We start from the raw sequence: 18948 nt of genomic DNA on the forward strand, positions 1-18948 counted from the left end.
TGTTCGAACCTAAACAAATATTACGAGTCTACACGACTCACGTACCTACGGTGAAATATTCAAATTCAAACAAACCCATTTTGATATTATAAAAGAATAAGTAATGATAAAGCCATCTGCCTTGAAACATATGGGTAAATTTTAATGGACAATCCAATAAATTACAATATTATGTCGATAACTAGGGAAAGCTCTAACATCTACCTACAGCTGTATTATTATGTAGGTAAGTAACTAATATTATGTACAGCTTTCAGTATCAGCAATAGAGAGTAGATAGAGAGGATATTATAACAGAAATTATTCTAAAATGATTCTAAATGATTTTTTTTGGTTTGTTGTATTTCTGTACGATTTGACACGTCGACGTGGAAGTATAACAAAATTAAAAAACTAAAAAAAAAACCGGCCAAGTGCGAGTCGGGCTCGCGCACAAAGGGTTCCGTAGCAGCAAATATAATAAATTACAGTTAAATCAACCTATCTCAAAAACTATAAGAGATACTTTGATCAAACCAAAAATCGTTGAAAGAGTTAATTAGCATGCATCACCTCTATTTTTTTTAGAATTTTATACCCCGTAGTTATAAAAATAGAGGGGGGGGGACATACTTTTTACGACTTTGAGAGCTGATATCTCAAAAACCGTTCACTTTAAGAAAAATGTTTTTTAGAAAACTTTATATCATTTTAAAAGACCTTTCCATTGATACCCCACACGGGTATGTACATCGAAAAAAAAAATTTCATCCCTCAGTTACATGTATGGGGGGCCCCACCCCCAATTCTTTTTTTTACTATTTAGTGTCATATTTTTGTAGCGGTTCATACAACACATATTCCCATCAAATTTCATCACTGTAGTACTTATAGTTTCCGAGTAAATCGGCTGTGACAGACGGACAGACGGACAGACGGACAGACGGACATGACGAAACTATAAGGGTTCCGTTTTTGCCATTTTGGCTACGGAACCCTAAAAAGTCTGATCCGAAATGGACCGGAACATTGAGATAATAATATGTTACATATTATCTCAATGGACCGGAACCTGAATGTCCAAACAGTTGTCTAGATACCTAGTAACAATTGTTTCTATTTAAATAATAATTAATATCATTGCCTAGTATCTAAGCCTAGTAACGTCTGATTTTATTTCCAAGTTATTTCCCTTCTGAAAAGTTTTATCGACCTCACACGACCAACGGCAACGGTTCCTAGAGAAAATAAGAAATGCCTTACGTCTTACCAAGCGTCTTACGAGTTCCAGCTTCAAAATTGATTCGTTTTTATATTTTCTTTTTCTCGTATCAAAGTAAGTGCCTTCTTACCTCATTCTAGGAGGAAAAGTCGCGCAATCCAGCTTATAGGTATTATATTATATGTATTAACTTAGCTATCTTGACTTATATTAATAAGTAATGATCTTAGTAAAGTACTAGTAGTAGTAAAGTACTTAAGTAATGACACTTATATGATCTGTGATCATATAAGTGTATTAATGACGCTTATTTTTTTTAGAAGTCATAGTTACGCTCATTTTTAGTTACGTCATTTCATAAATTGCTTTTTTACCGACTTCAAAAAAAGGAGGAGGATCTCAATTCGGCCGGTATATTTAAAAAAAAAATAATGTCGTGTAGGTATGACCACTTATGACCGCATATAATGTTAGTACTTAGTTGAACCATTTACATTGTCTAAGCATTTACAATTTACAGATTTTTTTGTTTGTTGGATTTGTCTCTAACGTCTCTAACTACTTGATTAGAATAATAAATCATAAATAATTTAAAAACTTACATTACATACTTACAAAAAAAGTAGTACCTACCATGTGGGTAGGTACTAGGTACTACTTTTTTTGTAAATATGTAGGTATATGCGATATTATGAATACCATCAAATTTTCAAATGAATCAGTAGTTGTTCATTATTTTTTGCCAATGAATTCAAACATTGTTAAGAATTCTGGAGGTAAACTATATAAATTATATATAGGTATACCGTATAAGGTACGTAGGTAAGGTAGTAGTAGTTCGTATTCTAGAATTATAATCCTTTATATTTTATCTCCGAAATTAATATCCCATTTCCATCCACTAATTTTCAAAATCAAAATTTTTTGGGGTGTTATTGCATACTCTGTACCTAAAAGAATAATAATTAGTAAATAATAATTATTGGTGAATAGTTTTTTTTTATATTATTCGTTTGATTTATTTAATACTTAACGACCACAGTTAACGACTTTTACAATGGATTGAGATGATTGAGATTTTATACGTAATTTACCATCAGCAAGCTCATCAGCTCAACACAGTGCGACATAGACAAGACAAGCTAACCAAAGTATGGCGCGAATTTTAAAATTTCATATTTAATTGCAAGATTACGTGTTTGTGAAGATTTTATTTTTTTCGGTTCAATTGATTACAATAGTACAATTAATAACAATATTACAATTATTATTTTTCTATTTCACATTATTTTCACTTATGACCTAAGTCTTCACCCTGGGTGTGATTTAAATTTTTAATCACATGAAAATAGACCTCGTGATCGTGATTCGTTGAAAGATGTTGCGAAAAACTCAGAGCAATAAAAAATGAACACAGATTATTATTTAATACTTCCACAGATAATAAAATAATATACTATATACAAAGTGTGAAACAAACAAACAAGCAAAAATTATTTATTGCGCACCACATAGAAAAGTACAAAGAAGGTTAAACAAATACATATGTAGGTAAGTTAAAAGATAACAACAGGCGGTCGGATCGAGTATGTATACATAAACCACAGACATAAACATTGTATTTTAAAATGAACGCTTGTTAAATTATTCAAGCTGGTAACACTAAAACGCTGCTACGGTTGCCCACCCCCGGCCCCGCGTCCCGCGAATTGCGATTCGTCCTTGTTCGCGTCTCGCGTATCAAGAGATTGTGTGTGTGATATTTTTCATAATTCTAAATAAACTTAAATCTTTATAAATTGGTTTTAAAAGTAAATATCAGTTATTATTAAGCACTAGTTTTATAAAATGCAATCCGGAAGTGGTACTAAAAATCCGCCGTGGGCTCGGTCAAATGTTAATACAAACATAACCGGCATGAATCCGCAAATAATGGATCCGAATGCCATGATGTCACAACAGGGCATGATGCCGTTTCAACAAACTCAAGCTGTGTTTAATCCAAGTATGATGCAAGCACAAAGTGGAATGGCGATGTCGATGGCGGGTCAAATGCCGATGAATCAAATGACTCAAGGTCAAATGTACCCGGGTAATGTTGTAGCATACCCTACTCCACGTGCAATGAATGCAAATATGTATCAAAATAACACGAATCAAACTCCACAAGGGAATGAGCAACGTGTTTTTACCGGTACTGTAACGAAAACACACAATGATTTTGGATTTGTGGATCATGATGTTTTCTACCAAACTTCGGTTTGTGCTAAAGGAGTCATTCCGAAGCTGAACGACAGAGTTCTAGTGGAAGCAACATATAATCCCAACATGCCTTTCAAATGGAATGCAACTCGCGTTCAGGTTCTGCCTAAAAATGGCCCAAATCAGAAAGGAAGTAATGCAAAATCGAATGTTTATAATGCTGTACCACCTCCAAAGAAATCTTCTAGTATGTCCCGACGTGATGATCGCCGTGACGACCGCCCTTCAAGAAGAGATGATAGGGTATGTTATTGTAAACATTCAATTCTCTAAAGTCATTGTGTAATATTTTTCTAAGCTAACTCCTTAGGGTGTTCTACTTCTGTTGTTTATGTTGGGTTGACTTTAGAAACGTGCGGCACGAATTTCGGCGCGATTTTAATTTTTATCGATCGATAATGATGCCCCGAAACATACATTAGCGGCTTTTCGTGAGGAAACATGTAATTACAGAGAAATCTTTTTTTTTAATTTTCGAGATTATGTTCAAAATTGTTTGAGTTACATTGGCAAAACTACAAGAATTGTGTTTGAAAGAGATAACAAATGTCTTAATGTACATATTAAAAACCATAGTTCATTCAAAAGCATGTTTCTGAGTGGACAACAATTCATATGGATTATTGGCGAGCATATGATTGTTTGGGGATATGGATATGTTCATAAAAAAGTTAATCACTCAGACCCAGACAACCTATTTGTTGCCTCTGACCCATTTGAATCCCAGTGGCATGATGTAAAAAGATTTTTTAAAAAAGATAACTATAACCACCCAGCAAACTTCGGTGATAATATTATAGAGTATGTGGAGACGCTCGGTGGAATAAATAAAATGGATCCATTCATTGCCATTGTAAATTGTATCAAACATGTATACAAGATTTGAATAAATAATTATTTAAAAAAATGTTTTTATTGTATGTATATTGCACACAAATTGTTAATCACAGAACCGAATCTGTCCACCCCGATTCCACGTGGTACTTGTCTGTCATACACTAGAGTGTATTATAAAAGTCGGAGGCGCGGAGGAGCGTGGCGCCCGCGTGTGCTGAGGAGCAGGCAGAGTCAAGCGAGCCGGAGTGGCTGAGGCTGGTCGCCAAAGGCGACCAAAAAGCCGAAGCTACGAAGGCGAGTGAAGACTCCTGCCTGCAACGAGGTACACGGGGGCAAGCACCACGTTCTGCAGCGCCGGAGCAGTCAAGAAAGCCCATAATCTTCGATATATATTATATTTCTAACTACATCACTACATACATGGTATAAAACAAAGTCGCTTTCTCTGTCCCTATGTCCCTATGTATGCTTAAATCTTTAAAACTATGCGACGGATTTTGATGCGGTTTTTTTTAATAGATAGAGTGATTCAAGAGGAAGGTTTTAGTATATAATTTATTATGTTTTAGACGAAGCGGGCGAAGCCGCGGCCGAAAAGCTAGTATATATATCTCAAAAAAAAATATAAAAAAAATAGAAGGGGGGGTTTCCGCACCCCCCCACTTTATAGGGGGTCTCCCCTTACCTCCCCCCTCCCTTTCCCTCCCCTCCCCCCCCTTAATTCGTGCCGCAAATTTCTAAAGAAATACCTTTATGTTATCAATTATTGAAGTAATGTTCTGAAATAAATGATTTACTTGAAAATTTAAATATGTGGAAAAGTGTTCTACCATCATACATATTCAATATCATATTAAAATCAATAAGAATATTAAATAATATGAAACTACATAAAGAATATCATACTTGAGAAACTCAAAAATAAAGCACATGCATTTGATATTATGTAATCATATACTAAGTGCGAGTTGGACTCGCACCACAAGGGCTCCAAGCAAACTCTTATGTTGTAATGTTAAATGTATGCTCTCAATAATATTTCCTGTAGTTGTACTGTTTTACTAAATTTCAATACTCATGTGTTCATTGATTATTTAAAACTATAGGTTTTTATTTCCTTGTGAAGGTCAAAATTTTGAAGCTGCATCTTTTGATTGCATTGGCAAAATTTCAGATTGATCCCTCCACCTTCCTGAGAAAAAGGGTCTTGACAGACAGATGCACAACTAAGTGATCCTATTAGGGTCTGTTTTTTCCTTTTGAGGTTCAGAACCCCAAAAATTAATTACATATTTCCATCATAATCTAATAACTAATTTAATGAAATTAAAAACTGCATTAACTAACATAACTACATCTCTCTTAACAAGAGAATTTGGAAGGAATATCATTTATAACATATTACATAATTTGGTATAGCATTTATGTGTAATATTAGAGTGATTTTGCAGAAACGTTCACGTACAAGAAGCCGTTCACGATCCCGAGATCGTCGCGACAGTCGCAATCGTCGCGATTCACCTCCACGCAAACGCCCTGTGGTACACCAACCTTCCCCTGTCAAATATATGGTGAGAGTACCAAGGATTCCACTTGATATGTAAGTATTATACTAAATTATAATACTGAAAACGGTAAAAGTAAATGTTGGAAATTAATTACAGCTTAGGTATACCAGAAAATTTGGACTCTATAACAAATTTTGGATATCATTCATCATTATGTTTTTTATTAATTGTAATATCTTTAATTAATACTTGAATGTTTATTGCAGTCAAAAGTTGGATGTACCAGCATTATCTCAAAGATACAATAATCTATATGTACCATCTGATTTCTTCAATGCCCATGTTAAGTGGGGTGAAACGTTCCCACCTCAGACACCATTTTCTTTGAACAACACATGTCAGTACCATATAATGGACAAGGATATACCTAATCCCAATACAAATGATGCTATACTTGAACCACCTGATGCAGATTATCGATTTTCAGCTAAGGTATTATAATGTTTTAGTTTTTTCAATAATTGCTCCTTTAAATAGTTAATAATGTGCTATACTAATACTTAATTATTTATTTTAGGTTATGCTTATTAGTATGCCAACACTGGAGACACTTTATCAAAAATGTGGACTTACAAAAACTGATGATAAGGACAAACGTAGTAGTAAAACACCATTACATCCCACTAGGCTTATAAAATTCCTTGTAGGGCAAAAAGGCAAAGGGGGTGAAAATTTTGCTATAGGTGGACCATGGAGTCCTTCACATGATGGAGAAAATCCTGACAAAGATCCCGGAGTCTTAGTCAAAACTGCCATTAGAACTTGCAAAGCTCTCACTGGCATTGATTTATCTCATTGCACACAGTGGTAAGTGTTAATTTCGTTATATTTCGACCTTATAAGACACTTCACCTTTCAGACTGTTTGTGTCTTATTTTTCTAACATATAAACCAAAAGATTCTACAAGTTCTTCATCATCCAATCTATTCATATGATTTATCGTGAAATATAGAAACTTTTGGTTTTATCTGAGAAATGAAACATGGTACAGCACACATTCAATATGTGATAGTAAAAAGGTGGTAGTACATCGGTAAAGGTGCAAGTAATTGGATGCCGAGCGATGTACCGGCCTACCGATACGCTGCTTATATTCGCGTAGAGGATGTGTGTCCATGCTGGGAGCCGTATGTGAGTATCTATTATTAACACTGTTGACCGCGCAGGTACCGAATGGTGGAGTTTTACTACTGGCGCGAGAGCAGTGGCGGCAAATCGCGACTCGAGTGTGTGGTGTTGTTCCTGCCCGACGTGTGGTCCGTGCAGCCTTCTTGCGTCGAGTGGACGACGCTCACAGATCATTATAAGGCGGCCGGCGAAGCTGCCGTCAGAGCGCTCGAAGAGCCCGAGTCCGGCGACAGCGACGCGCAACCCCCGCAGGAGCCCGCCCCGACCGCCGCGCCGACCCCGTCGGCCCCGCCGACCCCGTCGGCCCCGCCGACCCCGCTGACCCCGCAGACGCCGCAGAGCCAGACAGCGGACGCCGACGCGGACAAATCCCAAATTGTTTGTTCCCAGTTTTGTTTCGTTTTGTTTCCTGCCGCGTGTGCTACTGAATGACGAGGACCTCACGGGCTGCCTTGCGCCGCACTGTTGACGCAATGATGTCCTGCCTTCAACATACGCACTCAGTTATTTGCTTTTGGATAGGAATTAAATTTTAATTTTAAACAAATTTAAAACAATTTTTTTTCTTTAAAGTCAATTGACGCATTGGTGATGCTGGATTTCGAGGGTTATTTATGAATTCTTATTTTTTAGGAAAATAAGGATCTCAATGACAGTACGATAACTATCGATGAGAATGATGATGACGAGGAGGACAAACCTGAACCTACGCATTATTCCAAGATCGATTTGAGGACAATTAAAGTGGACCAGCTGAGACAAGAATTACGTGCGCGTAACGTGAGCTGTAAAGGTAAATATTTTGTACATTCGAAACATGTACATATATTTTTTAATTTTAATGTGACTATTTTTTATTTAATGCACCATAATTGTCAAATTATACCTCATTATTTATTTACATAGGATTACGCGCGCAATTGGTATCACGGCTATCAAAACTTATCAAAGCCGAAGAAGAAAAAGATTCTAAGAACGAAGACGTGATGGAAGTTGTGGATGATGATGAACCTGAACCTGAGAAGCCTTCTGATAATATCGAAATTAAAGACGATGACAAGAAGGAAGAAATAATTGTAGAGGAAACTCCACAAATCACGGAGAAGAAAACTGTGGAAAAAGACAGCAAAGACGGCAAAGATGAAAAGAAAGATGCCAAAGATAAGGATGATAAAGAAGCTGTAAAGAAAGATAAACCCAAAACTGAAAAGGAAATTGAGGAGGAAAAGAAGAAGGTAAGAAAGAATACATTTTTCTCAAATTAAGATATCCCTAGATGTATGTTTTGTAAATGAAAATAGTGCGTAGTGAGGACTCACACCATTTTCAAAGTTGTGATAATCATTGATACATGAAAATTTATTAAATTGTAATTTTGCTATTAATACCATACGCATATACTGCCCAACTAAGCGCAAAAGCGGTAACTCAAAGAAAGCGAGTTTTGAGATAATTGAAGTTATGTAAAAATAGTTATATATATACTTTATGTATAGTTTTTTTTATTTGTTAAATATTATTTATATATTATATAGGGTGTATTTGTTATCACATTAGTTAAATTATCAAAAATGTATAATAATGTACTTTATTCATGAGATACGGTTACACCGCTTAGTAAACTATAGAATTAAAATTGAGATACCGCTTTTTCGTTAGCTCTTCTCAAACATGTGTGTATACAAAAAGGAATGTATTTTCTATCGAATAAAATATGTATTATTTGAAAAAAAAAACATTTAAGTATATATATAACGTTTTTTTATTATTAAAATTTGAAATTACATAAAAAAATATTTAAAAACAAACGGTTTTTGGAAGGAATTTTAGTAGTCAAAAGTAGGGAGTTCTCTCCAAAAGGACATTCTATTTTGTGGTATTATATTTTGAAAAGATTTCAAAATATTTTCTTTTTTGTTTCTTGAAATTCCTTCCGGAGCAGTTTTCTTTTTTGGTGGAGGCAAGACATGACTTTTTAAAATTTTTTTTCCTATAATGCTAGCAGTAATTGCATTTTGATCGAATCCTGTTTTGTAGGTGATATCAAAACTGCCTCTTTTAACTTCAACTTCAACCATTTCGCTGACATATGGACGCGGTTTAATTCGAGACAGTGCATATTGTGTGGTATAATCATCCCAGTCATAAAAGTCTTGCATGTTCATCTCTTTAAGTTTTACATCTTTTCCTGCAGTGCTAACTGCCTGAGAAAAATCTGCGAAATCATAAATTTTGTTTTTCATGCGTTTTATGGACAGCTCTACCCTATGATGGAAACTATCAGCTGACATAAAGGTGTGGCCGGATTCAAAATATTTGATGACAATCTTGTCGGCGTTGATATCCTTAGAATTTATAATATAAATTAAGAAAGAAAAAAACGTCCAGTTTTTGTTCTGGGAGGAACAATTATCAACCCATAGTATGATATTTTTTTTATCCCGATGAAAAATAAAAAATTGATAGTATGCACTTATAATTTCGGCTTTGGAACGTCCAAACAACCCTTCATACCATAGTACAGGAAAAACACTCAAATCTTTTCGGCCTTGACCAGTTGGCACGAAACTTTCGTTGTAAACCACTATCCTATGAGTAAAAATAGCAGTTTTGAACATGTCTATCCTGGGCAGCATGATAACTTTTTGTAAATCAGCAGAATATACAACAGTATCAGTTTCATTTAGCTCACTGTCTAATTTATACTGCTCTCTGGACATGTATGCCCGTTTGTTATGACTTTTCCACTTCGTGCAACCTAGACAGTCTTCTTTAAGGTTTTCTTTGGTATGTGTATCATCGTGTAAACGGAACTCTTCACAGTCCTCACACTCTTCGTGGCCAAGCTTTACAAAAGAAATATTTAATTCTGCGACTACTTCTCGATATTTATCGTAAGATACTTTGCAAGACGGATTTTTTTCTAAAAAGTCTTTATGCATCGCACACATCGACACGAATTTGCGAACGAATTTGCCAAGGGCAGGGATAAATCACTGTAAAATGTATTAGAAATTCGATCTTATCCAGTAAAACCATAAGGGCTAATTTAATTTTGCTATTGCAACCGTATCTCACTAATTCAAAACAATTTGCGTATTATGCAAGCATTAAAATACTAAGCATTATAGCGGTAACTCATTACTGATTTTACTCATCCTACTTACCGCTTATCGGCTAAGCAAAAGTTGTGTATTTATTTAAGAATTTTAGCGATATTTAAATTTGCGGCTGGTTGCCTACGTAATATTAATATACCTCTAACACCCTTAGTGATATATGGTAAAACTGAGATAGAAAAATCTTTCTTAAGGTTTTTTCATACGTTTTGAACAAGATAGTGCTAAATGGCTTAGTCCAGTAGATGCGTATTTTTTAAAGCTATCCGATGGCATAAAAATCAATTTTACGATTTTTTTTGAGATACCGCTTTTGCGCTTAGCAGGGCAGTATACATACTTTGACTGATATGGATTTAATAAGAAGTTGACAATTTAAAATAATATATGCTTTTTTACTTTACACAAACATTAAATACATTTACTTTGGCATCGGAACTAGGAAGCTTGATACTTTTTACTTTGAAGTAGTCTCTATTTCTATCTTAACAAGTTATCAGATAATATTCCTTTTAACTTATATTAATACTAGCTTACCGCCCGCGGCTTCGCCCGCGTTTTCAAAGAAAAACCCGTTCCCGTAGGATTTCCGGGATAAAACCTATTCTATGTCCTTTCTCGGGTATCAAAATATCTCTATACCAAATTTCATGCAAATTGGTTCAGTAGTTAAGGCGTGATTGAGTAACAGACAGACAGACAGAGTTACTTTCGCATATTTTATAATATTAGTATGTATATTTATATTTATATTTAGCTGGAAAAAGAGAAGCAGGTACTAAAGAATAAATACGAGCTGCCCACAAACGCCCACATTATAGTGCACCCATCGGCAGCAGCGAAAGGTGGCAAGTTCGGATGCAGTGTTGCTACACTTTCCCTTTTGCTTGACTACCGTGTCACAGATAATAAAGAACACAGTTTTGAGGTATGTACATTGATTTTCAGCATTATTTTTGAAACATTAAATGTGTAGTTTAATTTTTAAAGTCATACTAATAATTGTTAACTTAGTTTCAATAATAAAAGTACTATGGTTTTCTTCCACTTTGTATTTGTTTCTTGAACATTCAAATAACTAGGGATGTAACGATACATGATTTTGCCGATACGATACCGATACCGATATTTGTAATCAAATATCGGCGATACCGATACCGATATTGATGGCTTGGTTGAAAAATAAATAGTGAATTATGCATAAAAGTTACCAACATTTAACAGAGACTCAACTGTAAGTCGTATTCTTTTAAATAACAATGCCAAATAAAAAAAAAAGAAAACCATTTATTTTAGTATTATTATTTTGCAAAGTCAGTTAAACTTTAAGATAAACACATACAATCAATTCCTAATAAAAGTTTACTATTGGTAGTTTTTTCAAAAAACAAAGTGCGCACGCGCGGGCGGCCTCCCGCATCGTTCATTGGGCGCGGTTTTTTGAATTGTTTGATATCGGTATCGGTTGTTTTATAATCGGCGATACCGATATATCGGCATGCCGATTATATCGGCCGATATATCGGTATCGGTATCGTTACATCCCTACAAATAACAACTTAATAATATTTTATGTTATAAAATATCACTTGCTTTTTAGCTCTTTGTATTCGCCGAACTCTTCAATGAAATGCTCATGCGCGACTTCGGTTTTTACATTTACAAAACTCTGTACACTCTACCCGAAAGAACGGAAGAGGTTAAGGAAAAGGTTACAGAAAAGGCTGAGAAAAAGGACGATAAAAAAGACGAAAAGAAAGAAGACAAAAAAGATGAGAAAAAGGAAGAGAAGAAAGATAATGACAAAGATAAGAAAGAAGACAAGGACAAGAAGGAGGATAAAGACAAAAAAGATGACAGACGCGATGCCAGACGTCGCGATAGACGCGTGAGTTTTTAATAATTCCACTAATGAAAGTTTTTGTGCCACACTTCATCAGCATCCATCTTAATATCTTTCAAAATATGTTGGAAACACTTACATCAAAATTAAATGAAATTGATTTAAAATGTAAAATATTTAATTTGATTATATTATTGAGAATGTTAATCATATAAATGTTAGGACATTATGGTGATAAGTCCAATGTTGGCAACTTTTCAATTCTAACTTATAAAATTTATACCTTCTTCCAAGTGCCAACTAAATTGAAAGTTGCAACTATATCTATTACTAGCTGCTCCGCGCGGTTTCACCCCCGTGGCTCGACTCCTGTTGCCCGTAGCGTGATGAAATATAGCCTATAACCTTCCTCGATAAATGGGCTATCTAACACCGAAAGAATTTTTCAAATCGGATCAGTAGTTCCCGAGATTAGTGCGTACAAACTCTTCAGCTTACTAATACTAGTATAGATAATCCGAAATAATAATTTTATCATAAATTCCTCTGACAGGAGTCCCATAGTGACGACGACCGCAGCAACTCGCCGAAGCGTCGCAGCCGCGGCGTAGAATTACCCCCTGACCCGTATCTATTACTATCCCTTGTGTATTTCGATACATCTCGCGGTGGAAACATCACTAAGAAGGACCTACAGAATCTGTTCATGAGCCTCGGCTTACAATTGTCGAGATCACAGATACGAGCCGTACTCGAAAAAGTATGCGTTAAGGATAGCTTCAGTTATAAGTAAGTTTTATGTTGTATTTATTAGTGATGCTGTTATTGAATAGAAAGTTATATTTCTGGGTGACATTGTTATTTAATTAATTCTTGCCATGGTTGCTGACTAAAATATAACAACTATTTAATTTAGTTTGTAATAATAAATCTGAAAATGTTTAATGATAAATCGTTTTATTAGCCAAAATGTCATTCATTGAAATATTATGATGATAAATAATATTTTATTCCATTTACAAACAGGACTCTGCTTCAAGCAATCAAAGATTTGGCTTCAGGATCAGTGGAAGCTATGCAAGACCTTCCCCTAGACACCACCATTCTTAGCAATGAAGTGCCTCCACATGTAAGTGCAATGCATAAAGTAAAAAAAAAAAACTTAAAACTACAACACTTAAAAATGTTCATATTCATTTGTTATTTAAAAATATTCATATTCATTTATTTGGTTTTTAAAAAATTGAGAAAAAAATATTGTGTAATTTTCCAATGTTTGGATAAAACTTATCTGTCCAATAAATTAGTATTACACGATAATATTAAAATGTCACGTAAACTGTCAAATACGGGCAATTAGAATACGTTTTTAAAATGGTAGTTTTATACATTATTCGACGAATAAGTTTTATCCAAGCATTGAAAAATCGGCCCTAAAAACAATTGTTTAATGAGTAAATTTTTAACACAACAGATAGCGGAGTTAGAAGCAGTAATAGCGTCCGGAAACCGCAATTTACTTCCTGTGTTTGTGCAAGACAAAGAAGATTCGGAATCATCGGTGGCCACCAAGGACGTTAGTGGAACTGGTTTGTGCACAATTTTATTATTATTATCGTTGTAAATATGTATATAATTATCATGTTGAAATTATTTGGAGTAAAATGTCTTCATATTATCTATTTTTGATTCAACAATTTGAATTGCAAACTAACTTCTTTTAACAAAAAATCAGACTTGGCTTCCTTTTTATCATACATGTTCCACAGGAATGAGATAAATGTTTATTTTTAAATTTTATGTAAGAACTAGCTATGCCACGCGGTTTTACCCGCATTGCTCCGCTCCTATTGGTCTTAGTGTGATGTTATATACCCTATAGCCTTCCTTTATAAATAGTCTATCTAAAACTGGAAGAAAATGATGGTTCTGGTTCAAATCGGACCAGTAATTCCTGAGATTAGCGCGTTCAAACAAACTTTTCAGTTTTATAATATTAGTATAGATAAAAAAAACTGTGATATGCAGAGAGCCTTTCTTATTTATTTATTGCCCCACCCAATAAAGGGAGTTTGTCTATGTCTAGTGTTAAAACTGATAGTTGTATACAAGAAGCTTATATCTAATGGAGATTTCAGTATGAACATTAACATGTAACAAGAAAATATGACCTTGAATGACGCCTGTATGTTTTTTATCCCTTTCACACCCACTTTAGCCAAGTTAGGTGTGAAAGGGATAAAAAAACATATTTTTATCCCTTTCACACCCACTTTAGCCAAGTTCACCTAACTTGGAAAGGGATAAAAAACATACTTTCACACCCACTTTAGCAAAGTTAGGTGTGAAAGGGATAAAAAAACATACAGGTGTCATTCAAGGTCATGTTTTCTTGTTACAAGTTAATGTTCATACTGAAATCTCCAGTGTATTAGATATAAGCTTCTTGGACAGGTCCTGCCCACTTAGTTATGTCTACACAGAATTAATGATGGGTCGATAGATTATAATAATCGATAGAAATACTCTGTAAAATGTATCCGATGCAGAAAAACTCTTCTATTATGTTATATAATTTTAAACTTAAAGACAACCAAATTGTAAGATAGAAACCAATAATTAATAATAAAATATTAGTTTAGTTTTAACATAAAATGCATAGATTTGTGGTCTTATTATTACATATCTTATTAGTATGTTTACGTTGTAATTATTATTTACGTACCTGATTCGATTTATGATAATATTTTGAATTTATAATTGAAATGGTATCACAATCGATAATCTTTTGTACATCACTTCTGGTATCACCCGTCGAGCTGTCAAAGAGCAATTCTTATAGTGGACAGACTATAGACGGATCGTATAGCAACTTGTGCGCTTGTCTTCAGGCGTGGTGTCGTACAAGGGTCTGGTGGTGGACGTGGGCGCGCTGGTGGCGAGCGCGGCGCGCGGGCAGGCGGAGCGCGCGCGGCTGCGGGGCGCGCTGCAGGCGGCGCAGGCGCAGGCGCGGGCCGCGCGCGCCGCCGCCGCGCACACGCAGCAGGCGGAGCGCGGCGCGCACGAGCGCCTGCACGACGCCGCCAACAGCCTGGCCGCCGCGCGCGCGCGCATCGCCTCGCTCATGGTGAGTGAGCACCTTTATAGTATTGTGCTCATTTTAACACGTGGGATTGACGTATGCGGAAAGTTGTTGTTGATACCTAGCCTCCCGCGTGCGTTTTCTAAATTACAATTTGTTACACACTTAATTCCACTTGAATACACCATGTACAACACAAAACCACAATTTAATAGCCACAAAATCTATTTAAACTGTGTTTATTTATATTTTTCCTGTAATAATTACAATCTTCCTGTATTAATACAATATGGTGAAAACTCGTTTTATTTCTGAATACATAAATACATATTTACACTTGAATACACCATGTACAACACAAAACCACAATTTAATAGCCACAAATCTTTCTACATTTCATTAACTTCAATCCCAAAATTTATTTAAACTGCGTTTATTTATTTTTTTCCTGCAATAATTTATTCTCTTTCCTTGATTTTAGGCTAGTTCAAAAATATTCCACTCGGCATTGAAGAGCATAAAGACTAAAGTGGATGCCGTCGTTAACATTAAATATGAAGATGATGACGTCGTAGAAGTTGTTAACGGACCTACAAAGTGAGTATAATTTTTTTGCATTGAATCAGAAAGATGTATTTTCAATACTTGTTAATACTTCTGTTAACTGTCTGAGTTTAGTTTTTACGTAATGCTGTAAGAACTGAATAGAAAATGAAAATGAAATGCGTGAAACCCATGAAACAAATTAATATTGAATGTAAATATATTACATGATATGACGTTATATTTTTGGGTAAATGTCTTGTTGCAACCATGATCCCAACATGTTCCCTAGAAAAGGAAAACGGTTTATTTAATGTACAAAGAATCTAATAATTTAAAATAATTTCAGGGAAGAAAAAGAGAAGAAACCCGAAGTCGCATCAGATAGCGTTAAAAGTGCTGAAAGCACAGACACCAAGGAAACCAAGGAAGAAGTAAAAGCAGAACAAAAAGCGGACGATGAAAATAAGGAAAAAGACATTGTTACTTCGGAAAATATGGAAATTGATGATAAGGAATAAATTCTGAGTTAATTATAAGCCAATTCATTTCTATTACGGATATACATAGTTTTGTTTAACTCGTGGAAACTTCTTTATTTTAAGATTTTGGACTTTATTAGCTTATACTTAGTGACATTTCAACACAGCTTTTTTCCTAAGTACGGATAATGTATACTTAATTTTTATAAGAAACAATATTAAGAAGTTTATTCAATAGCAATAACTCGCAAATAGACTGTTTATAAAACTTGTGGTCAAATCTCACAAGGTGATTTTGTGCAAAAAATAATTACTTTAAATTCAAACTTGCTTGCTCATTATTTTGACTAAAGTGAAATTTGTTTATCTATGGTTCCATGTTTTGTCATTTTTTGCAATTATTGCTAAAATTGATAAAAATTACCTTGTGAGATGGAATGATACTGTATTGAGGTTTGTGATAAGAGAGAAACAGAAATTCTTTTGCGCGGGTAATATATTCATTTTCTTTTCCAAAGATATTTCAATGACAATAATAACTAGATGTTTTTATCATTCAAGTTACAATAATATAAAAAAATTGCTACAGATCGTTCTAAGAAACTTATCATTATGATGGAAACGCACGATTTTGTTTTCTTTTTTATAATAAGCAGCATTCCTATGTAACATCTATCTTAAACCATGTCCTGAACCATTATTGGGTTTTATTAAGGTTGATTGATTAAAACACTATTTTAGTATATTCGTTTATTGTGTACACAGTAAGCATATATTAATTTAATTATAAATGTAAATTAATTACGTGTAAGAAACTAGCATTTAATTACATACAATATGGTGAAAAAGTCGTTTTATTTCTGAATACCTCCTCTATTTCTTATATAAGACAATTAACTGAACTTAATAAAATACAAATTCTTTCTCATGGTACACTAGTTTCCTTATACTATTGAGAACAGACTAAACAGCATGATTTCTATTGGAATCGATTATGAAGTAATTTTTCATTTTCTATATAAATGTCTTATAACTAGTTAATAGCTATAGTAGAATAATACATTTTTATATTATCTAATCTCTTATTTGTTGTGTGGAAATACGCACACTTATAATATTTGGTAAACATAAATGTGCAGAAGAGTATAAAATATGTACCAATAATAAGTAATATCCAATGAAAAACCTATGAATACTAAGATAAAAAATACTTATATTTAAGAATGTATAAGCCAAAATTATTTTATAGAACGATTACAACATAGTTATAAAATTTCACTTAATACTAATAATACGTAATAACAAGCTTATTGGATATAATTACTTAACATACTAAAAATAAAGTACAATAATTAATATAAATAAATGCCACATTGTTTATTTTAAATTGGAAAACTGAATGTTGTCGGAAAAAAAGTTAGTTATACAAAACAAGTCGTTATAACTCTAAAAACATGATACTTACAACTCCCAAATGTGGTTGAAATAATTTTAAGTTCATCTTTTTGATTCTCTTGGGGAGAATTTATCAGAAACCACAGACATGTATATTAAGTAGACAACGCAAGTACCGCGATCTGTATGAAAACCAAGCGTGTCTTATTTTTTGTACTGACCTTGACGCGTTATGACGTCACGAGCGCTTTTTAGTGATGGTAATTTCATTTTACGCTAAATCGATTAGGACGCCACTCGCGCGGCGATTCTAGTATCGTCCTATCCCATCGAAGTAAATCGAAAGAAATCAGATCAAACTAGATCTATGTCTAAGAGGTAGTTAAATAAATGAATCGTAATCGATTACTAAATCGATTCAAGACAGAAAAATGATAATTACCATACACAGAGGAATGATAAAATAAAGTTATAAACCTTTTAATATTCTAATAAGTAAACTAATGTGTTTTAGCTTTTTCTTACATATGCCCATTGAGTTACCATGTACTACGTACTAGAGAGGCCATCGAAAGAAAGTAATGAAACTGTCAATCAATCAATCTTTATGTCCCGTTGCATCGATCCATTTTTCTTTTATGTTCGGGTTACTTGGAAAACTGAAAAAACAAACATAGTCTAAGCAATAAGGAGTTTTCTTAAAAAACTCCCAAGATGACACTTTAACTAATGGCGTCCATGTCATAATATTTATTTTTAGTACCTTTGTATTAAAATACTTAAAAGTTCTAGGTCAAGTCGTATTTAATGACAAAAAAAATCTATGCCTTTTTTTCTGAAAAATTGCTCCTTCAAATTATAATTTTTCTGTTCGATTATAAAATCGATTAGAATTGAGAACTGTTGCATCAAATGAACATCACTAACCACAAAATTGGACAGAAAAATGAGAAGACGCTATTCATTGCTTGTTATCATACGACGCGATCTTTACCGTGCCAAGTAAAAGCCGCAATGTATTCCGAATCATTTCGTATGATTTGGTATCCGTGTTTGTCACGATCGTTTTCCACAGATATTCTTTATTTGATTTTAAAATAAATAGTGCATATTCTGATTAGAAAATTACTTACCGGTGGAAGGAAACATCTCTGCTAACTCGGCCACTCACAGCTGTGGAGTTTCTACAGTTTATAACGGCGCAATTCGGCATTTTACTTTATTCAGCTTCACGTCTTTCCTTGGCGAACTGCAAGCGCGGACTGAGTGTAGGCCAGCGTCAAGTAAGTTTCATAAACTTAGTTTGGACACGGGAAGTACATACACTCGCTTAGTCTATCTTGATACATGTCTGTGTCAGAAACATTTCTTAGAGGATATCTACAGGTGTAGTGGCTATTTCAATGCCAAACACTATTGCGTTTTACATGTGAATATTATATTTAGATTTTATATAAAGTCATGATTTTAGTTTTTCAACAAGAGAT

At 34.2% G+C, this 18948-nt stretch overlaps 2 protein-coding genes and 1 long non-coding RNA gene across 3 annotated transcripts; 2 read left to right on the forward strand and 1 right to left on the reverse strand.

The window, feature by feature from the left end:
* The first annotated feature begins 2876 nt into the window (after nucleotides 1-2876).
* Nucleotides 2877-16914, forward strand: LOC149485078 (cell division cycle and apoptosis regulator protein 1-like). The gene is made up of 15 exons (XM_089699787.1): nucleotides 2877-3706; nucleotides 5752-5900; nucleotides 6075-6300; nucleotides 6386-6675; nucleotides 7036-7375; nucleotides 7631-7790; nucleotides 7904-8232; nucleotides 10874-11044; nucleotides 11717-12004; nucleotides 12513-12748; nucleotides 12986-13088; nucleotides 13434-13548; nucleotides 14851-15086; nucleotides 15523-15638; nucleotides 15934-16914. The coding sequence occupies exons 1-15, from the start codon at nucleotides 3050-3052 to the stop codon at nucleotides 16103-16105; spliced, it is 3588 nt and encodes a 1195-aa protein (XP_089555913.1). The 5' UTR covers nucleotides 2877-3049; the 3' UTR covers nucleotides 16106-16914.
* LOC149485079 (uncharacterized) lies at nucleotides 8746-9939 on the reverse strand. Its single transcript, XM_089699854.1, has one exon. The coding sequence runs from the start codon at nucleotides 9937-9939 to the stop codon at nucleotides 8824-8826; it is 1116 nt and encodes a 371-aa protein (XP_089555980.1). The 3' UTR covers nucleotides 8746-8823.
* Nucleotides 16915-17477: 563 nt separating the features above from the next.
* LOC149485080 (uncharacterized) lies at nucleotides 17478-18947 on the forward strand. Its single transcript, XR_016316176.1, has 2 exons — nucleotides 17478-17611; nucleotides 18835-18947. It is a non-coding gene; the product is annotated as an uncharacterized LOC149485080 (long non-coding RNA).
* Nucleotide 18948: the final 1 nt, after the last annotated feature.

The sequence above is a fragment of the Colias philodice genome, chromosome 10, assembly GCF_061535455.1.
Source record: "Colias philodice isolate Cphi_HAF_F1 chromosome 10, ilColPhil1 Martin Lab GWU primary, whole genome shotgun sequence".
NCBI lineage: Eukaryota > Metazoa > Arthropoda > Insecta > Lepidoptera > Pieridae > Colias > Colias philodice.

Excerpts from the sequence above, each read along its gene's own strand:
- LOC149485078 (XM_089699787.1), top strand. The coding sequence starts at position 3,050 with ATGCAATCCGGAAGTGGTACTAAAAATCCGCCGTGGGCTCGGTCAAAT. Across the intron at positions 13,089-13,433 it reads GCAATGAAGTGCCTCCACAT|ATAGCGGAGTTAGAAGCAGT; the intron begins GTAAGTGCAATG and ends TTAACACAACAG. Across the intron at positions 15,087-15,522 it reads CGCGCATCGCCTCGCTCATG|GCTAGTTCAAAAATATTCCA; the intron begins GTGAGTGAGCAC and ends CCTTGATTTTAG.
- LOC149485079 (XM_089699854.1), bottom strand. The coding sequence starts at position 9,939 with ATGCATAAAGACTTTTTAGAAAAAAATCCGTCTTGCAAAGTATCTTAC.